The 22820-nt window shown below is 37.8% G+C and overlaps 1 protein-coding gene across 1 annotated transcript; it reads right to left on the reverse strand.

The window, feature by feature from the left end:
- Nucleotides 1-777: 777 nt before the first annotated feature.
- LOC115925125 (sphingomyelin synthase-related protein 1-like) lies at nucleotides 778-15788 on the reverse strand. The gene is made up of 4 exons (XM_030988358.1): nucleotides 15496-15788; nucleotides 7645-7762; nucleotides 4524-4674; nucleotides 778-1261 (listed from the first exon to the last, which is right to left on the reverse strand). Exons 1-4 carry the CDS (start codon nucleotides 15786-15788, stop codon nucleotides 942-944), a joined length of 882 nt encoding a protein of 293 aa, XP_030844218.1. The 3' UTR covers nucleotides 778-941.
- Between the last annotated feature and the right edge of the window lie 7032 nt (nucleotides 15789-22820).

A 22820-nucleotide genomic window follows, 5' to 3' on the forward strand; every position in this document is an offset into this window, starting at 1 on the left:
AAAGAGTTTTTTATCCCAAATCATTCGGTATCATTTTTGTGTGGAATGTGTTCACGCTTGGATGAACAGGAGGCATTGTTTGCGAGAGTGAAAAAAAAACTTTTTTTTTTTACTCACACGGTATAACCAAATGAAGACGACACCAAGTCACCAAGTATCAAGGCACTACAAAATATGAAAAAGAATTTCAGCCAAAGTGTCATTTACTTACGGGTGCATCTAGTAATCTACTTACAAGTCACTTTACGTTAATTGAGAGTGTATTTAAACTTGCAGTATCTCTTTATTAGCAGCAATAATAATTGAAGCACGCCCTCTGTATAGTATAGCCACATGGGACGCCTAACATACATGTACAGCACAAAATATGTCTGGTGATGTGTGCATCACTTTGAAAAGAAACTTTCTTATGGTTTATCCAGATTCGTTCAGACATTCACGAATCTGTTTGCAACCATGCTTACAAAGAAATCAACACAATGGTTCTTTCAATGCCCTATAGTACTGCTTAGCGAATTAATGGTCCGATTATGTAATATGTCAATTCCATGTTCGCATATTTCAAGAGATAACAATAATATAAATAATGATAATAAATTTATATAGCGCAGCTTTTATACAAAATATATTCAGCTGCACACAAGGCCATTGCAATCGCCTTAGGTTTTTTTATATTCCTTTATGATAATGATAATAATAATAATAATAATAATAATAATAATAATAGTGTAGACTTATAGAGCGCACACTCCGTGCAGGGACACTCATGGCGCTAGCTCAGCAACAGTTCTCTTTGATACAAGTAAAGTAAACAATTTTGCAATATTTATATAACCCATTTCATTCCTCAGCTCTGCCCGGTGGGGCCCGGTGCCCTCCTTTAGTCTTTGCGACAGTGCTTTTTTTATCTAGCTTTTTTCGCTGGTTCCCTTTTATCAAAGTTATATGTTTCCTTTAAATTTCCCTAATATAGTACTAAGCAAATTGGAGAGCTGAGGGCTTTCATACTCGTTTGGCACAGTGAGGCATACATTACGCTCAAAATACAAAAAGAACGGAAACCATTGAAGTTTTTCGCTGCTCTTTGTTAAGACGTAAAGGCGTGTGAGTGAATGATAATATTGAAAGACTATGAAAACGAGGATGATTGCGATGATGACGTCGACCGTGTAATGTCCCCTACCGATAATGATCACGATGGAGCCTGCGATGTTGACAGCTGTAGTCAGGTAGCGTATAAAGAATAATCTACTCGGTGTATCTGAAGGAAAAACAAGATAGAGTAAAATTAGTTTAGGGGTATTCACATGCTTGCTATTTAAAGGCCCACTGCACTACTTGTAGCTACTTGCAGGCGCGGATCCAGGATTTCTTAGGGGGGGGGCCCAAATGTGAAATTATGCGAGCCAAATATTGGTTCGTAATGGTGACCAGCAGTGACGTAATGCGGGGAGGGGGTGGGTGCATGCAGGGAGGGGCGAGTTCTCCCTCCCTCTTGACGTTTCATTGAATTATTAGAGAAAGAAGACGTTTCGTTATACCGTTTTCGAAAATAATTCTCGTCTAAATTCAGTTTTTCCCCGCCCGCGCAAAGCGCGGGAGCTTTTACGATTCATTAAACCATTAGAGAAAAAAGACGATTCGTCGTACAGTTCTCGACTCTAAATCCTCGTCTGAATTCAGGTTCCCCCCCCCCCCCCCACTCCCGCGCAAAGCGCGGAATCTTTTGCGATTCATTAAACCATTAGAGAAAAAAAAGATTCGTCGTACAGTTCTCGACTCTAAATCCTCGTCTGAATTCAGGCCCCCCCCCCCTCCCGCGCGAAGCTTTTAAGTTTCATTAAAAGCATTAGAGAAAGAAGACGATTCGTTGTACCGTTCTCGAAAATAATCCTCGTCTGAATTTAGTTTCCCCCTCCCCCCCCCCCCCCCCCCCCCCCCCCCCCCCAACTCCCGCGCGAAGCGCGGAAACTTTTACATTTCATTAAATCATTAGAGAAACAAGACGATTCGTATTACCTTTCTCGACTCTGAATCCTAGTCTGAATTCAGTTTTTCCCCTACCGCGCGAAGCGGAATTTTTGACGTTTCATAAGATTATGAGAGAAAGAAGATGATTCGCTGTACCGTTCTCGACTCTTAATCCTTGTCTGAACTCAGTTCCCCCCTCCCCTCGTGCGCGAAGCGCGGAAGCTTTAACGTTTCATTAAATCATTAGAGAAACAAGACGATTCGCTGTACCGTTCTCGACTCTTAATCCTTGTCTGAATTCAGTTTTCCCCCCCCCCCTCCCCTCGTGCACGAAGCGCGGAAGCTTTGACGTTTCATTAAATCATTAGAGAAACAAGACGATTCGTTGTAGAGTTCTCGACTCTTAATCCTCGTCTGAATTCAGGCTCCCTCCTCCCGCGCAAAGCGCGGAAGCTTTTAAGTTTCATTAAATCATTAGAGAAAGAAGACGATTCGTTGTACCGCTCTCGACTCTTAATCCTTCTCTAAATTCGTCCCCCCCCCCCCTCCCGCGTGAAGCGCGGAAGCTTTAAGTTTCATTTAAATCATTAGAGAAAGAAGACGATTCGTTGTACCGTTCTCGAAAAATATTTCTCGTCTGAATTTAGTTTCCCCCCCCCCCGCTCCCGCGCGAAGCGCGGAAGCTTTTAGGTTTTATTAAAATCATTAGAGAAAGAAGATGATCCGTTATACTGTTCTCGATAATGCTCCTCGTCTGAATTCAGTCCCCTACCGCGCAAAGCGCGGAATTTTTGGACGTTTCCTAAGATTGTGAGAGAAAGAAGACGATTCGCTGTACCGTTCTCGACTCTTAATCCTTGTCTGAATTCAGTCCCCCCCCCCCCTCCCCTCCTGCGCGAAGCGCGGAAGCTTTGACGTGTTATTAAATCATTAGAGAAAGAAGACGATGCGTTGTACCGTTCTCTACTCTTAATCCTTGTCTGAATTTCAAAGATGTTCTTTGTCTGCTCCTTTTTATTCCTACGCCCTCTTTCTTTTCTCTCCTCTCTTTTTTTTATTTTGACGGCGATTTTCGGGGACCGCCCCCACAGCCCCCCCCCCCCCCCCCCCTGGCTACGCGCCTGCGGTCAGATAAACATATTTTGATAACTTTTCCGACCCCAGAAGCTCAGGGGCTATAAATTACGGTCAGATAAGCATTCAGGGGCCCGCCTTAGGGCCCCTGGTGGGGTCGAGGCGGTGGAGCCCCCGGAGGCTCAGGAGTTTTAGACATTAAATTACCGTCAGATGAGCATCTAAGGGCCCGCCTTAGGGCCCTAGTTGGAATCCAGGGGCCAGCAGAGCCCCCGGAAGCGCGGGGGCTTTAGGCATTTAATCACGGTCAGATGAGCATATTTTGATGCCTCATTATTTTTTGACACTGGCAGTTAACTCTTTTTTCTTTCTTGCTCTCTTTCTTTTTTTATTTTTCTTTAATATACCTTTTCAAAAAAAGTGGGGGGGGGGGCTCGAGGCTCTCGATCCCCGCCATTCCTCGGGCCCTGACATGTAGGAATCTCAAGAATCACATTTCTTGCCTGGCTGTAAATTTAGGAATTTGTCACATAAAAACGTATAATTTACTAAAAAGTGAGGAAAAATCTCTGAAAATTATGTCATTTCAGCATTATTTGTAATCTACCGTTATGGAATTAGAAATAAACCACGTTTAAATTTGATTTTCCACAAGCCCCCTACCCCCTATCAGTTCGCCAGTATCTCCCCTTTTTCTTTTTTCTTTCCCTTTCCTTCCTTCTCTCTTATTTTTGTGATGGGGGAGGGGGGGGGGGGCAACAGCCTGGGAGACAAGGCCCTTTCGGCCCCCGATCTTTTTCTTCCCCCTTTTCTTTTCTTCTTCCTCTTCTCTCTTTCCCTTTCTCTCCTCTTTCCTTTCCCTTCTTTTCCTTTCTTCTCTCTCTCTCTTTTTTTTTTTTTTTTTTTTTTGCGGGGGGGGGGGCCAAGGCACGCTCGGCCCCCCCCCCTGGATCCGCGCCTGGCTACTTGCGCCCTCTATATAACAAACAATGCCTAATCGGTGACCATTGGTCCCCCATGATCCTCTTTTTCTTATGTTAACTGAGAGCTGAGTTGATGAGATAACCACCTGTCCAGTGACCTTGCAGGGCAGTCTAATCCCTCCTGTAAACTACGGCAGATAAGCTTTAAGAGTAAAATTCTGATCGCGATCAAGGGCCCTGCTGTTTTGAAAAATAAAACATTTCATTAAACAAATAAAAACAAGTTTAATGAAACGGTCATATTAAAGTTGAAGCTCACCCACAGATTTTGCCTTCTTTATTACCCTGTTTGTTTGATCAAAACTCTCTATCGTTATGTAACTAAGTTATAGGAGCTTACAATGTCGAAACATCTTAAACCATAACATCCCAAGGGTAATTCCAATATCCTTCTGTATGTCTCATAGCAATCAAGTCCGGATTACGTTAAATGTCGTTGTCATGTTCGCGCATTATGATGTATTTTTATTTTACGAAAGTATTTAATATACTTACATTCAATAATAAAGAGATTTCCAAGGGTGAGGGAAGTTATATGTCCACTAAACATGTAGTCTCCACACATTTTGATGCCACTTAATCGAGATCCTGATTTCATCCATACTGCAATGGCGATGTTCAGTCGGTTAGCAGCGGTGTCCATTTCCTTTATGAGCATAAGAAAGAAAATAATAACAACAAATAATAACTATAATAATAATATCTATAATAATAAAGATCATTATAAGGAAAATGATGATAATTATAATGATAATGATAATAATGAAAATAATAATCATAATACCCAAAATGAAAATAACAATCATAATACAAATAATGAAAATAATAAAAGTAATAATATTTTTGTTAAATTATAATAATAATTATAATGATAATAACAACAACAACGACAACAACAACAAAATAAGATGAAGAGGAAAGAGAAGAAGAAAAAGATGACAGAGAAGAAGAAGAAGAAGAAGAAGAAGAAGGAGAAGAAGAAGAAGAAGAAGATGATGAAGGAGAAGAAGAACAAGAACAAGAACAAGAAGAGGAAGAAGAAGATTCTTAAGAAATATCTGTTTAATTTAGCTTATAATTGATTGTCATAACCTTTCATGTCTGTACCTTTCCTATCGCACTTTGTATAAATGTATCATGTATGTATTTCATCTCTTGCACAAGCTGCACCTTGATTTGGCGCCTTATAAATCATATGTATTATTATTTTATTATTAAGAAGAAGAAGAAGAAGAAGAAGTGGAATTTAATGAATGAGAAGAGGAGGAGGAAGAGGAAGAAGGAGGAGAAAATAATAAAACTTAAATTTCAAATAGAGTCATTGATACAAACTGCTCACATTCCCGTGTATCTAATGTTTATATTTTTGTGTAAGCCCTTATGTCAGAGTAGTCTACCTGCCCTTAATAAATGTTTATCTTCGGTATTTCAAGATATACGTTGCCTGAAATAATGACCGTTGCGATAGTGCGCATTAAATGTACTTGTCAAGTACATTTAATGAACATTATGCACTCAATGAGTGCATAATGTTTCTATTATTTTTTTACTCTATTGAATTTGAAGCCCAAGTACAAGTGAATATCATAACTAAATGTGTCAGATTTCTAATTCCTGCAATATTCATATTAGGGACGTCACTGCTGGAGCATATTGCTCCGGTTGTCTCATTTTCGCTCGCTGGACGTTTATAGCAGACGGCAATCGGCGGATTAGACGACACGTGGTAGTGATTTTGTGTATGAGATTGCTTTGCTAAATATAAAATACAAGAACATTTTGCATATCTTTAAACTATGATTGATATCTGATAATTAAACAGTTTTTAAAATAAACCTACCAAACTACATAATACAATGAAATACTTGATTTAAAGTAGGGGAGTTTGTTGTGGTGCACAATTGCACCCCTCTGTAAATAATCGAATAGTCCATGGCGATCATGAATATTCATGTTTTTGCTTACCTCGGCAAAATGCTTGCCGATACTAAATGGAAAAATTACGGTGGGGGTTGGCTGAAATGGACATAATGAACCGATCAGAACTGATCTATGATACTTCATGCTTATCCTTCGTGTGCTTGACCTATTACAATCGGGTGTCAAATTGCGTCCAAAGTTCGACTTGTTTCACATGAGTTATATAGGCAATGGCGAGTTAGCGACCTATTTTGACCAAATAACGGTGGGTGAACTTTCAAAAGTCAATGGGACATGAGGGTTCCAATGAAAGAGCTAGTGTCAACGTACGTTAGGGTGGATGTGCTTTTCGTTTAAACAAAAAATGAATTTTTAACGATTTTTGGGGGGGTAAAAGGCAGGAGGCTAACATGTTAGGGTGTGGACTCTGATGATAGGGGGCGTTGTCGAATGAGACTATTCGGAGCCATAAGCAAATAATTATGGAATATTGTTGGCGAAAATACCGCCATGGCCATTTTCGCCCCTGTCCCCTCTTTTCCAGCCGTCCAAACTGCCCAGCCACCTCTTATTTATATCTATGTTTCAGTGTGGTGAAGAGAAGTTACAGGTGAACATCATTTAAATACATACAAATGGGGAAACAACATTTTCTAAACTTGCCTTATGTCCCATTTCAATTGTCCATGTTTATGTGGTGGATCGAAAAATTTCATAGGGGGCGTATATTTGAACAGATGAGTATTTAAAGATGAAGTTGAGTTCTGGTCATGCGATTGCATTGTGAAAGAAACGGTGTGGAATCGACCAGAAAAGGCTGATCATCTAGCATATAAGAATTTGTGTGTATTGCAAGGTTCTGGAATCATCAAAATGATAAGAAATTGGCCAAGTCTTGGTAAAGTTACAAACACTGTACACAGAAAGATGTATTTGGGACTACACGAACACGTGGCGTAAAAACCTACCCCCCGAGTTTTACGCTGTACATGACATATTTAGAATATGAAGGCATTTGAAGAGCCATGCTTTTCAGGGAACATGTCTTATCTGATGTTCTTCCACACTTGCATAATAAGAATGATAACGCTCACAAATTATTTTTCACCTCTTCCCAGAACTCAACCTTCTCTTTAATTTTGTTTCATTACATTTAATTCCACAATAACAGCAAATTAATTTGCATTGACTTTCAGTTTACACAATCATTATGAGCATTACAAAAAAAAAATAGGAATGATACAACCCGAATTCCTTTTTTTTTTTATTGCCATAATATTTATCATTTAACAGGTAAGTTATTGAATGCTAGCTGTACTGAGGAGGACACCTCGGTAAGCATAAATTTTAATTAAGGTGTACATCCTATAACCATTTCTCATAAAGACGGACAGAATTGGGTTAAACACAAATAAACAATTATATGCCATTTAGGGGTGGCACCAAGGTTTGGTCTTATCGAAGGACGGCACATGGCTCAGAAATTTCTGAAATTAGAATAGAAATCTCATAAATTCTGTAACGTTCTAATAATATGTATGCTAAATCTCTGGAAAACGATTTTTTTCAATAGCGTTTAGGGATATATGTTTAGCAAATCAAACGGGTGCAATTATCCATTGCCTGCATCGCCCCTCCTCCATAACACCCTCCCCTCCCCTCCCCCCCCCCCCCCCCCCCGTATTTTCAGACTTACCATTGTGGTACATTCACTTGGGGGCGGTAATACAGGCAATGCAGTGGATAGGATGGTAGCGATCCGCATGATGTAAATAGTTGCCATTATAGCACAGAATCTTCGACAGATAATGGTCCTGCAAAATGAAATAATAATGGCTACTTATACATCACAAAACAAATGAAGATATACTATGTTCCAACCAGGTCCATGTTCTAAACAACTGAAACCAAGTTGGTCAAACCTCGTTTATAGATGAGTCTCTATACGACCCAGTCCATACCCTGCATACCTTGCCACACTCAATGTCACAATTGTTTCGCCTTAAAATCTTTCTAGTATAAATATAAACCATCCCTATAAACACCAGTGTCTTCGTATGGCTGGCATCACGCTACATAACTGCCAACACCATAATCATCTTTAAGGCGAAATCGTAATAAGGCACAACCATAATTCTTCGAGAGAAAACAGAGCTATTTTTTTTGGGAATGAAAGAATTCAAATTTGATGCCCATCTTGATGAGAATGGTTAGAATTCTATGTGTACTTAGGTAAAAATCCTCCTATGGGCAGATGACATCATAACTTGATGAGTTATTTTAAACAAACTCCATTACACATCGCCACAGGTATAATGTTCCTCTGCATCCCTCTTTTGTATTTTGGAATTCAACAGTTTCAGTTTCAGTTTCAGTTTATTTTCATATTTCACACATGTTGTATAGTACATCATTAGGATGCGTTTATACAAAAAAAAAAAAAAATGATACATAAGACTAAGTTGAATGAGGGAAGAAATATGATGGAGCCTAAAGAGAAAGCAATGCTTGTAGGTCATAGGCTCCGGAAGTTACAACAATGACATAGTCTTGTGTATATTAAAAAAACGTAATTTAATTAAATTGAAACTTATTATGAAGAAAAATAAACAATATTCATATGCTTAGCAATATTTGTCTAACATTTTCACTACCCGTACGCAATGGCAATTCTCATAGGAGCATACCAAGATGTCGGCATCAATTGACAGGGAGTGTCGCTGGCTATGTACCGGTAAAGTACGATGTTGTAGAAAATTTAAGTGTAGCCGCGCTGGCGAAAGGACTGGTTGTCAATGACGCCAGCATCTTGGTATGATGGAACAAAAATGAATAGAACATTTTTATATATATTTTTTTTATACACATTTATGTAAAACTAAATATGTTAGCCCGATGAGAAGCCGCCATATCCACCTGTCGTAATCACTGAAACTCAACACCAGTCCATCCTCTTTCTCTCTATCTTTCTCTCTCTCTCTCTCTCTCTCTCAATTGCAAGCCATTCTCTCTCTCTCTCTTCATTATGTTTCATTTATACTGTAAGCTGTTAGTTTAGTTTAGATTGGTTTAGTTTAGTTTAATCGAGGGCTGCAAGCATTTCAAGGTTCATGCTAATTACGCTATATCCCTCCTATATCAATTGTAAAAGTGAGTAATGTTCTCCTATGTATTGTCTATGTTCTATACAGTATGAGTATCATGTATGGTACTTTGAAACGTAAATTATTACACTGATGGACATTATGTATGTTTAAAATATATATGTTTAAAATATGATATTTTTTTTTTCTCTTTGCCTCTTAGAGGTGTTTATTCAATATTCAAACAGTAACATAATTTTGCTTACAATTTAGCAAATCAATGGAACATCAATAATACACAAGTTATTTACTCAAATATAACTAAGCAAGTTCGCAGGAAATTTCATATTTTGTACTTTCAAATGTTCGTTTATTTCTATTCTGTCAGTCATTTCTCTCTTAAATAAGTAAATCAAACTCAAATCTCTATTATCATATCCATACTTATTACGAAAAATAATCATTTTATAAATCGACCAAAAAGCAATAGTCATTATCAAATCGATTTCGGTTTGCGAATTCATTTTGAGTAATAAAACAATATCTATCTCTATTCTAAGATTGAAAGCACGTAAAACTAAGTCCTTTAAATACTTAAAATATGATATAGAAATCAAAAAATCAAATCAAATCAAATCAAATTTGTTTTTAATAGAAAGACCGGTCTAGGAGCGATTGGGAAAGATTGGATAGGTAACCGCTGGTGTATCGTAGAAGGCCAATTAAGCCGTCGGTCATCTGGTTGCTTACTAACAAGCACTCATGTTTTCTCAGCAGTCAGGCAAAATAACCACCACTACACATTCTGTTTACTGTGTGATTTAGGAATCATCAAAACGACAAGAAATTAACTTTGCTGAAAGTCATCTGCATGAGACACAGTGTATATGGGATTACATACACATTTGACGTAAAGTTTGGTCGAATCTTAACGGCTATTTCTCATCTTATTTCGCATATAAAGGTATTTGGAGGACGGTGATGCGACCTTTTCAAGGGACATTCCATTGATGATGTTTTACCAAAGATAAAGAAAAGTAAGAAAGCTCATAAATTATTGCCATCCTTACCAGCTAGATCTCAACCTTTCCTTAAAAAATGGTAATAATAACTAAAGTACTTTCAAAGGTTATGCTGAGTAAAGTTGAGGAAATTGCGTGGTCGGTGAAACCAAGAAGTTACTAGATAACAGTAAGATTAACGTGGATGCTGAGGTTTCATATTCCACATTATGTAAACAGATTGGGAGAAAATGTAACGCTAGTAATAACAATATTCTGATGAAATACACGGAACTTTTTCATATCAAATTTCAATTTCCTCAAACATGAATTCGATATGATGGATAAGTAAGAATTGAAAAGCAATGTAATTTTTTTTTTAACTCTTCAGGAAACATGAAATTGTGTCATCACAATCATAACGCTCGTATTTCTATTTTAAACTCATGGGGATTTTCAAGATTAATGGATATCGGTGCATTTAAGGGATAGAGCAACGACGATCTGGCGTTGCTCAGTGGCTGCCGGGCTCACGATTAATTGGGCAAAAAGAATTTCCGTTTCGGTTCAATAAAATTTGGAGTGGACTATTAGGCTATTATTATTATTATTATTATCATTTATTTAATTTTGTTTGCACAACCTTCGTTTTGAATGGAAAATACATTATATGTCTGGTCGACAGACCATCGTTTTTCCTCATATTAGCTTCCTTTGATGTTAAATATCTTTGAACCATGAGGAAACACTATTAAAAAGTCATTCCCGCTAAATCTATGACCTTGCTTAATTTTTTCTGTATCACCTTTCGTTCTAAACAGTTGAGATCGACACATGTCTATCCGTCCCCCCCCCCCCGCGATCAAATGGCCCAAAAAGGGAAATGAGAAAGGAAAGGAGATGGAGAATGAACGTGAAATAAGACTACCACCACCACCACCACCACCACCACCACACCAACCACAACCACCACCACCACCACCCCCACCACCACCACCACCTCCTCCTCCTCCCTTTCCAACACCCATGCCCGCATACAAAAACAACGGCCCGAATTCACAAAGGAGGTTTGTCGACAAACCTTGGTTTTCGTACGTCATATGACGCGTTTTTACGCGTTTTTTACAAACCTGGTTTGTAAAGAACAAGAGGAGGTTTGGCGAAACAAAAGGAGGTTTGTACAAACCTCCTTTGTGAATTCGGGCTACTATATCCAAAATTTCGCACACGCCACACTTCCTCGCAATAACTCACACTTCTCATGTCCATGCTTCTGCGATTATTTCACGTGGGGGAAAAAGGTGACACGAACCTTCTTTTAAAAATATCCTCAGATTTATCCTTGGTCTTCTCGTTAAACGCATCGTTTAACAATGTAAAATCTGAGATACACGGCCCTACGTGTTATCAGTGACTGTGACACGGTGTGATATTAAAGCCCTAAAGAAAATTCGCTTCAAAATGATAAAGTGCCTCAAAAAAAAATAAAAGTCTTTGAGTGAGCGGTTTTACCATACTCATTTCCCCCAATAGACTGTAGTGTTATGAAAACCGTTAGGAGAACGCACAATTTGAATTCGATTTGAATTATAAATATCTTGATAATCAGACAGGAGATCGGCTTGTAACATTAATGGGGTTCCTGACTGACCTAAAGGTTTATAATTATCCTTGTAGGATGAGCTAAAACCAGGATTTTGTTTCAGAATCTGATACACAGTTACACGATCCCTTTTAAAGGGATATGATTTTTCATGACTGTCGAATCATTCTCTTCCATGAAATGTTCATTTCGATTTCTTTAGCTATGTCCACTGATTTATTGAGCTGATTGTTCACCATACACGCTCCCTGTGTCACTCTGGTTTCCATCGCGTGTAATCCTTCAATCTCGTGTTCGCCGTATTTTCACTTGTGGTAATCCACAAATAAGTTCATATTGTGAGGACAATTTAAACATAACATGTTATGTGAATTTCCAAATAATTTCCAAAGCTCTTTGGAAGCGCATAGAGACGTATTATTGATGGGATATGCGCTATAAAAGAACTGAAGAAGAAACAAATTTCAACTGTCAATATTTTTCCTTATTTTATCATATTCATTATGCTTTATTTTATTGTATATGCTAATAATTTGTTGTAAGAAAATTATTTCTATAGGCAGTACACCTTCAGTTGATTCTCTCATATCGATCGTGTTATCTACGAATTAGTTCAGGTTAGGTCCCTCTTTTTCTTGGACACTCTGTACTCGTGAGTCGATTTTCGAAACATAAAGGATCCATTCTACCATATACAATCAATGAGGTAGAATCCTTGAAACAACATACTCGTAAATATTCATTGTAGACATGGTAGAACTGAGCCAAAGAAAAAAATATATTTCAATCCTCAGCTCTCCCACGTTATGTTGCTACACATACACACACACACACACACACACTCTCTCTCTCTCTCTCTCTCTCTCTCTCTCTCTCTATTTATACTGTTTCGCGCCGTTTATTTTCATTGGTGACTTGTTCATTTATTGTCTTTTTTATCAGCATTTAGTCAAGGTTTTTGATTTCTAACTTGCTACCACGTTCTTTCTTTTCGTGTACGGCATCTGCCTATTTCTATCAAAAAAGTATAACAATGTGTAAACATTAAAGATTAGCTTTAGTACTGGTAATGCGATTGCATTGTGAAAGAAAAGGTGTGGAAAGGATCAGAAACAGTTGATCATGTAGCATGTAAGTATTGGTGTGCACTGCAAGGTTCTGGAGTCATCAAAATCATAATAAATTTGACCGAGTCTTGGTAAAGTAACAAGCGCTGTACACAGACAGCTATATATGGGACAACACACATATGGTGTCGGGGCTGGTACTACCTTGATTCCCTAGTCTTTCTATGCTCATTACTCAGCCAGTATACATTTTCTTCCAAAACTGTTTGGCACATGTCAGTTACTTGTAATCTTGAACATTCAGTGTAAGTTTTGTTTGATTATGTAAGAATTAATTTTCTTTTTTTTACCAGTACTGGAGTTTATCTTTAACAGTTTTGCTTTTATCCAAAGAATCGTTTGCATTTTTTTATTAAGTAGATTTCAGAAACCAAAAGTATCTGAATAGTTATGAAGCCGTATTAATTGCTGCTGACTTAATTGCAGCCATTCAAGTTTCCCTTTTTTCAAGTTATTTATTTTAAAGTGAGTTTAAGATCGGAATACAGTTATAGTGCCATTTCACTCATGATCATGGTAATGAATACAACTAATGCGGTGGTCACATCCCGCCGTACTTGCAAGTGCGTGCTGTCTACGTGCAAAAACGTGGGCGAAATTTGGGTATCCGTACGTGATGAGTACCGCCTCCGTACGGATTTGGGAGCACGCAGACACACCGTAGCACTTTTAGTGCGTGAGGAACTTTCGCTGCGTTCGGGCTGCGTTCGGGCTACTGATTCACCCCAGTGCGTGTGACGTGCGTGCCCGGTACTGCCAACGAGCGCACAACGCACTGACTCCGTGCGTCTTTTAAAGGCGCACGTGATAAGTGCGTGGTCCGTGCTTACTCGCCACTTCCCCAGTTCAGCTATCCAATGAGCACGCATAACTCACGTGGACCGTACCGAGTAAGCACTTACAACGCACGTTGTTCGCACTGACTTATGCAGTATATAGTCTCTTCAGTGGAATGGGCGGCATCTTGAGGCAGCAACAGCTGGGACTTCTGGAGAACATCGGAATGTCGTCCTATATAAAAAACCGAGTTCATCGCACGTTCACGCACTTACAACATGCGAGTGAGTAAGGACACCGTACGTGAGCAGCACTTGTAAGTACGGCCTCCGTACGATAACGTGGCAACCGCACGGAGACCGTACGTTGTAAGCACGTTGTAAGCACGTACAACGCACTTACCACGTGCGCAACGTACGATGCACGCAACCGTTCACGGCCAGGCGTGGCGTGCGGGCCACGTACTTACACAGTGCGTGTGACGCGCGTTGCCGGTATTCCCTCCCTGCCTCTGCCACTCCCTCCCTACGTTTTCAGAAAAACGTGGCGGCCGTGGCCTCCCCAAAAACCGTACGGACTAAAAACACGCACGGTGGGATGTGACCAACGCTTAAGTCAGTACACGCAAGCGTATATCAACAACATTCATACACACTTTTTAACATTCCTGAGGTGTGTTATGATAATGTTTTTTATTATAAATATTATTATTGTGGGTGGTGTTACTAATGTTATTTTTGTAATCAATATAATTGTTTTTGTTAATATAGTCATTTCTTTCATTTTCATGATTGTTATCTTTATGATTATTATTATTGTCATTATTATTATTATCATTATTGTTATCATCATGATGAAAATTATCATGATGATTATGATTATGATTAATGTTAGTAGTATTATCATAATTATTATTATATCATTATTATCATCAGTATCATCAGCATAATCATCAATGTATATTATATAGTATATTTCATGTAGAAGTACTGTAGTAGTGGTATCATTCTGATTCTTATTATCCTGATTATCTTTTGCAATACGTCTAGACGATAAACTCAAAGGCATGACAACTGACAATTGTCATGAATCATTGTCTTTAAGCTTACCATTATATGTATCTGGCTCGAATTTTGCTTAGGTATTTGGTACTGGATGATTAATAGCAAAATGAACTTGTGTCTTATTTATTCTAGTCTTATTCATTCTAGATCTAATGTTTTCTGACTGTTTTCAAAACATATCTTTGTTGTCGATCATAGTTTTATGTAGCTTGATATCTCATGGTAATTTTGAGGCAGAAGCAATCCCATCAACGATTTCTGAATTGTAGCGACAGACAATCGTTCGTCTTCGCTGCTCTACTATGACTAGCAGTATTAAATAATTTTCCGGATAAATTCGTTGTACAGTTGATTCCCCTCGGTTGATTCTTTTGTTCAGATTATTTGGCGGGGAGAGATAGAAGTGAACGGTATCACGCTTAATGACGTTAATGTGTTTGATCATGTTTTCAATAACAAGATCAAACACATGATAATAATCTATTATGTGCTATTCTATGTGGCGTACACATGGCAATCACATGGACGATGAATGATCATCAGTACTGGGTCTAATGAATTAAAGGTAAAGACCAGTTTTGGAAACGCCCCCCTCTCAAAAATGAAATGGTAGCTCTTATTACCAATCATGTAAAAGAATATGTTTTGACTAATACGTGATGATATAATTTTGCCAAGAAGCCGCCTACTTATTGATATATTTGGTAAATTTGTTTATCTATTTGGACGTGATAGACATTACGCACGTGTGCGTAGTCCCATATACATCTTTCTGCTACCCCCCCTTCATTTTAATTTCATTTTTTTTTCTTAAACCCCCCCCCCCCCCTTGAAAAAAAATCCTGCGTACGCCAATGCCCCTACCCCAATTATATTTGAGATCCCAATTTACCTGTGTTTATGAACGACGCAGACCAGAATCAGAACGACCCCGAGTACCATCGTGCAGACCTCAGCCCCTTGCGTCCCCCAGGGGATATAGGGCACATTGTCCATGATCGCATCGGGGAGGGGCGGGTGGACACGCCTGTCTGGGGCCGCCTGGTGGGTGACTGTGACCGCATAGCACATGGAGAAAGACACAAGGTTCAAGTACAGGCAGCTAACCAACGTCTTCCAGTATTCCGGGAGGAGAGGTTTTTCTGTCTGTTGATGGTGACGACCGTTCTGATAATCCGACGTCATTTTGATCGAGACGCCCTTCTGCATTGCGTTGGATTTGTGGTTTGATATAGGATCCATTCTGCGTTACACACAACATAATAATAATAATGATATCTAATATTAAGAAGCGCTAAAAACAATTAGTACCATAGCCAGACGCGGCGGAGCGACTTCCAAAGTGGGGGGGGGCACCAACAAAAAAGAGCACTTTCTGGGGGAAAAGGGCACCTACAAAGGGAAATCTCAAAGCGAAAATAAACAATTTTTAGACATTGGTATAAATTATATCCCTAAAATTTGAATACAATGTCATGGATGATTTCAATATTTGTTTCTCTTTATACATCGTATAAAATATTGCTTTTTAAAGCATCATACCTTGCAGTTGGGTGTGATGGTCGAAAAAATCATTTGCGAGCGAAGAAAAATATAAGATTTGGGAGGTCACAGTGCGAAAAACTACATCTTATAAAGAGGAAAAACCAATCCTCATCGGGTTATAAATAAGCATATTTTCATAACAGCAAACTGAAAAGACCTTTGATAAGTAACCTAATTATAACATCTATAAATGTGAGATATTGCTCTTAGTCGCTTTAAATTAGGGGCACGTTTAATGATGAAAGGAGAGGGGACACTTATCGAAGGGATAAGACACTTATTAGAAAATAAAAGAAGCACGTGTAAGAGTACAAAGGGTTATTATCAGAAGTGAAAATGGGGCACTCACCAGGGATGAAAAGGCACTTATGAGAATGGAAATTGGGCATTTGTCGACGGAAAAGAGGCAACCATCAGATTTTGATAGGGGCATTTATGAAAAAGGGATAGGTTCCTCATAAGAAAGGAAAAGGGGAACGTATCATTGTTAAAAAAGGTTAATTATCAGAGGTAAAAAGGGGCACTTATCGCACCTGAAAAGGAACAAACACCATATATGAAAGAGGCACTTATGAGAATGATAAAGGGGCACTAATAATAAAGGGAAATGTGCATTTGTTGAAAGAAAAGGAGCACTGATCAGATTTTGATAGGGGCATTTATTGGAGGTGAAAGGGGGCTTTTATGAAAAGCGGAAATTATGAAGGAAAAAGAGCACTTATCAGGAGGAAAAGGGGGCACTTTTCAAAATAAAACGATTGTCTCTCAGAATTGAATAGGGTAATTTACCAGACATGAAAAGGAGCACTAGGTGGAGAATGAAAAAGGACTATTTTCATACTATGAAAATAGTCCTTTTTCATTCTCCTACTCCTACTACTTTTCACCTATTAGGTGAAAAGGGGCATTTATGAAAAGGCGAAGGGCTCTTTATTAAATGGGGGCACTTATCATAAGGAAAAGGGGCACTTATTAGAAAGGAAAGGGGGCACACGTGAAAATATAAGGTGCGCTTATCCGAGTTAAAAAGAGATAGTTATTAAAAGGGAATGGGGCACTTCTTACAAAGGAAATGGGGCAATTGTCAAAGTAAAAGGGGCACCTCTAAGATCTGAATAGGGCAATTATCAGAGGTGAAGGAGGCGCTTAACAAAAGTGAAAAGGGGCACTTATGAGAATGGAAAATAGACACTTATTGCAAAGGAAACTGGGAACTTGTCTGGGAAAAGAGGTACGTGTCAAAATAAAAGGGGCCTATATCAGAGGTGAAAAGGAGAGGGGCACTTTTAAAAATTAACAGGGGCACATATAAGTAATAGGGGCACTTTTTATGTAAAAAGGGGCGCTTCTTACAAAGTTAAAGAGGCACTTTTCCAATGGAAAAGGGGGCACTTTTGGGTACTTGAAAAAGTGGGGGGGCACTGTGCCCCCCCCCTGCCCCCCTGGGTCCGCCGCCTCTGACCATAGCGCTTACAAAATAATGCAAATATATAAAAACAAGAGAAAAAAATGTACAGTCTCACATGAAGTAGATCACGTTAATCACTGGGGAAAGGGTGAGATTTCAGGGATCTTTGGAAGGTGGCAAGACAGGTGATTTCCCATATGGAAAGTGGAATGCTGTTCCAAGTCTTTGATGCAGCTATTGCAAAATGTTTTTCAGCTAAAGCTATGGTCACAACCTCAAAAGTAGCCTGCTCTACGGCCGGCCGCCGAGTTTTAGCCAATTTCGCTCAGGCACCGAGCGGCTGCCACCCGGGCAACGCTTGTTTTTAGAGCATCGCTCGGTCGCCGCTGAAGGCGCGATAGCTCAGTTGGTAGAGCAATGGTCTCGTAATCCGGGGACCCGGGTTCGAAACCAAGTCGATGCGCTAGTGCCATTTTGGTAAGGCATTAATCTTCATTACCAGGTCCCTCGGAGAGGACATAAAGCCATCGGCCGGCTGGTTGCTTACTTATAGGCATTTATGCTTTCTTAGCAGTCAGGTAAAATAACCACAACCCCCACCACCAATCACTCTTATAAACTGTATATGTATATACAATAACTGTGTACGTTATATATTTCTGCGCTTCGAACTTTCGTGCCTCCGACCTTGTGCCCGGTTAAGTTGATTATGTAATGCGGGCTTATTTTTTGGTGTAGCATTGAAAACTATGCAAATGAGACTGCCCAAAGCATATCGGTAGTGACTGTTTCATTGTAGTTTAATTATTATACATTACATACACTCAACTTTTTAACATTTTTTGGCCTGCATGGCTGATTTTTTTTTCTCCAATACATACACAAAAATGCTTGAATAAGCATTATGGCGATGTAAATGCCCTATTTGGTATGCATTCATAAATTGTGCTTTTGACCATTGTTACTTTCATGCCTCCGACCTTGTGCCCGGTTAAGTTGATTATGTAATGCGGGCTTATTTTTTGGTGTAGCATTGAAAACTATGCAAATGAGACTGCCCAAAACAAATCGGTGGTGACTGTTTCATTGTAGTTTAATTATTATATATTACATACACTCGACTTTTTAACATTTTTTGGCCTGCATGGCTGATTTTTTTTTCTCCAATACATACACAAAAATGCTTGAATAAGCATTATGGCGATGTCAATGTCCTATTTGGTCTGTATTCTTAAAGTGTGTCTTTGGCCATTGCTACCTTCGTGCCTCTGACCTAGTGCCCGGTTGAGTTAATTATGAAATGCGGGATAATTTGTGTAGCATTGAGTAATTTTGCAAATGAGACTGCCCAAAACAAATCGTTAGTGACTGTTTCATTGTAGTTTAATTATTATACATTACATATATCGACTTTTAACTTGAATGCCTGGCCGAGTTTCGACTGATTTTTATTTGTTACTATTGGGCAATTTTGGCCATCAATACCATGCTCGGTGTTTCATTATATCATTGTCGTTTTCACGAAACTAGTGTACTATCGCTTGTTTTTTGTTGATGGTTTTTCTTGTTTTAAACGTAGTGCGTGGCGACCATGTCTGTGGGCGTGGCCCGCGGTTCACGGTTAGATGATCAGCGACCCTCACCCGCTGGACTGGTTGCCCTGCCGGTTGTCAGGGAGGGACCAACGAGTAGCGTTTGCGCTGCTCTGGCGTTTCGTTGCCTGGTCTGGTGGCTGGCGTATCGTTGGTATTTCGCGCTCCATGATGACGTGATTTAATGTTATCATGTGGCGCGGTCTCTCCGCGGTATGCTGGTTCGCCGGTGTCTGGCGGTGTTTCGTCGGTGTGACGTGGATCGGCATGATATATGTTAATTCATTTTATTTCAACTTAACTATTGCTTATTTGTATTACTTATGCTAAAGCCAAGGTATTATCATACCCCCCTGTAAATCCCTATTCTCATGTCAATCATAATCCAGTCCTTAATGCTGAACGTTGTTTCCTTCTCACCCCCTTAGGTATAGCACATAGGCTTACCCACCTTTCTCTGTAACTTAAAGGTAGTACGTTTCGAAAACAATTCATCACTGTAAATTTAAACGATAACAATACTCAAAAAAAAAAAATAATAATAATAAAACTTTCTTAAATTACAAATTTCTAAGTTTTTTTTTATTTTTAATTAATGACCACGTTTGAACGCTGTCACCGGCCCCGAGTCTGTCTGATAGTCACGCACAAGTGAACATCATGTACACCCCCCTGATTTTGTTGGTTTTTGCCGACACCCATTATAAATGCACTTCCACTCTTACACGCACATGCACGCACCAAACACATAGTATTCATTTATACTGGTCGCAATACCACATTTGTAATCTTAATGGCTTTAAATGATATTCTGAATGATCAAGTTTATACACCCCAGAGTAAATATTATACTACTAGTGAATTTAATTCAAATTTTAATTCAACGGGACCCAATAATAACCTTCACTGTTTTAGTTTATTAAACATCAATATTCGAAGCTTACAAAAGAATTTCGATAATTTTGAAGAATTTTTATCTATCCTAAACACATTTTCATTTTCTTTGATAGGACTTACCGAAACCTGGTTACACTCAACTTCTCCTCCAATATTCAACATTGAGAATTATGAATTTATTCATTCAGACCGTAAAAACGGAAAGGGGGGAGGTGTCGCTTTTTATTCTCGTAATGATGTACAATTTAAAATAAGACATGATATTCAACTGGAAGGAATAGAAACATTATTTTTAGAAATTATTGATGATAAACATAAGAATAGAATCGTTGGGGTAATGTACAGACCACCTAACAATGTAGCCGACACATTTTTTGATGAATTAGAATCATGCCTTGAATTTATTTCTAGAGAAAATAAAGATGTATATATTATGGGAGACTTTAATATCGATATATCCTTACCTTTTACCGTTCTTGGCCAACACTTCACTAATTTATTATCTTCATTTTTTTTTAAACCTCTCATTAATAAACCAACTAGGATTACAAACTTAACACATACTATAATTGATAATATTTTCTCAAACGTATTAGATAATAAACAGAATGGAATAATATATTATGATATTTCAGACCATTTACCAATATTTACGATAGGTCCTAATGATAAACACCTACAAATTCCCAATAAAGAACATACAACACGACGTAAAGAAACCAAACGTAATATTGAATCCTTAAAGATAGACTTGAGTCAAGAAGATTGGTATGATATTTATTTTGAAAGAGATGTGAACAGTTCATATGAAAAATTTATAAACAAACTTCTTTGTCATTATAATAAAAATGTGCCCCTCTCAAGAATTAAGTCAAATAAAAAGAAAAATAAACGACCATGGATTACTCAAGGTATACTTAAATCAATATCTACCCGAATTCGTTTATATAAAATCTCACTTCGATCACCTACAAATGAAAATCAAAATAAATATAAAAAGTACCGTAATAAATTGACTTCAATTATTCGTTTATCACGCAAATTATACTATGGTAATAAAATTGAAAATAATAAAGATAATAATCAATCATTATGGCAAACAGTTAATGACATTTTGGGGAAGAAAAAGGATACTCCAAATAATATTGAATTTAATGATAATGGGCATCACATAGACCAAAATGATGTTGCTGAGGCATTCAATAAATACTTTACTATAATATTGGACCGGATTTAGCTTCCAAAATAATCAATGAAAAGAACGATTTTTTAAAATACTTAAATAATAACGTTAATCAATCCTTATTTTTTAATCCAACAAATATTCAAGAGATTTTAGAAATTGTTCGTTCATTAAAAAGCAGTAAATCTAGTGGCTACGATGAGCTAAGTGTATCTTTATTAAAACAAATAATTCACTTCATAGCTTCCCCGTTATCACATATCTTTAATTTATCTCTTTCCCAAGGGGTTTTTCCCGACCCACTAAAAGTTGCAAAAATAATTCCGATATATAAAAAGGATGATCACTCTAAAGTTTCAAACTACCGACCAATTTCTTTACTACCAAGCATTTCAAAGATATTAGAGAAAATAGTATATAAACGATTATATTCTTTCTTAGATATCAATAACTTTTTAATTCCTAATCAATATGGATTTAGAAAGAACCACTCTACTGATTATGCTATTCTACAATTATGTGACAAAATAACTGATTCCCTTTCTAAAAAAGAACACACTGTAGGCGTTTTTATGGACTTATCGAAAGCATTCGATACCATGGACCATCGCATATTAATACATAAATTAAAAGCATATGGAGTTAGAGGGATTGTACTTTCTTGGTTTGAAGACTATTTGCGTAATAGACATCAATATGTTATGTTTAAATCTACAACATCTAATATTTCCACCATAGAATGCGGAGTACCACAAGGCTCCATATTAGGTCCCCTACTGTTTTTAGTATATATGAATGATATTGTTAATGCATCACCACTCCTAACATATGTTCTGTTCGCAGACGATACCAACGTATTTTATTCGCATAAAGACTTAAACATTCTCATTACAACCCTCAATTTAGAACTAAATAAATTATCATCTTGGTTCAAATCCAATAAACTCTCTTTAAATATTAATAAGACTAATTGTATTTATTTCAAAAACATACACTCTAAACATGTACTTCATTATGATATTTTTATAGATAACATGCCCATAATTGAAAAAGAAGTTACAAAATTCTTAGGTGTAATGATTGATTCAAACCTAACTTGGAATAGTCATATTAACAACATTTGCATGCTAGTCTCGAGAAGCATAGGCATTTTATATAAATTAAAATATTATCTATCACAAAAGTCACTATTTATGCTTTACAATTCCTTCATTTTGTCATACATATCTTATTGTAACATAGTTTGGGGCAATAGTAGTAAGATGAAAATTATGTTAATATATCGTCTCCAAAAGAAAGCACTTCGTCTTTGTACACATTCACATTATTTAGCCCATACTGATCCAATATTTTGTAAACTAAAAACATTAAAAATCGCTGACATTCACAGTTTTCAAACTGCAATCTTTATGTATAAATGTTGGATAAATACTATACCTTTGGCATTTCGAAATATTTTTGTTTACAATAGTGATATACATTCTTATCCCACACGACACTCATCCGATTTCCACTTAACAAACCCCAAAATTATTATGGCCTATAAATCGATAAGACATCATGGTCCAGACATTTGGAATGCTTTACCTGAC

Source organism: Strongylocentrotus purpuratus, unplaced genomic scaffold (assembly GCF_000002235.5).
Source record: "Strongylocentrotus purpuratus isolate Spur 01 unplaced genomic scaffold, Spur_5.0 spur5_scaffold_17, whole genome shotgun sequence".
In the NCBI taxonomy this organism is placed as follows: domain Eukaryota; kingdom Metazoa; phylum Echinodermata; class Echinoidea; order Camarodonta; family Strongylocentrotidae; genus Strongylocentrotus; species Strongylocentrotus purpuratus.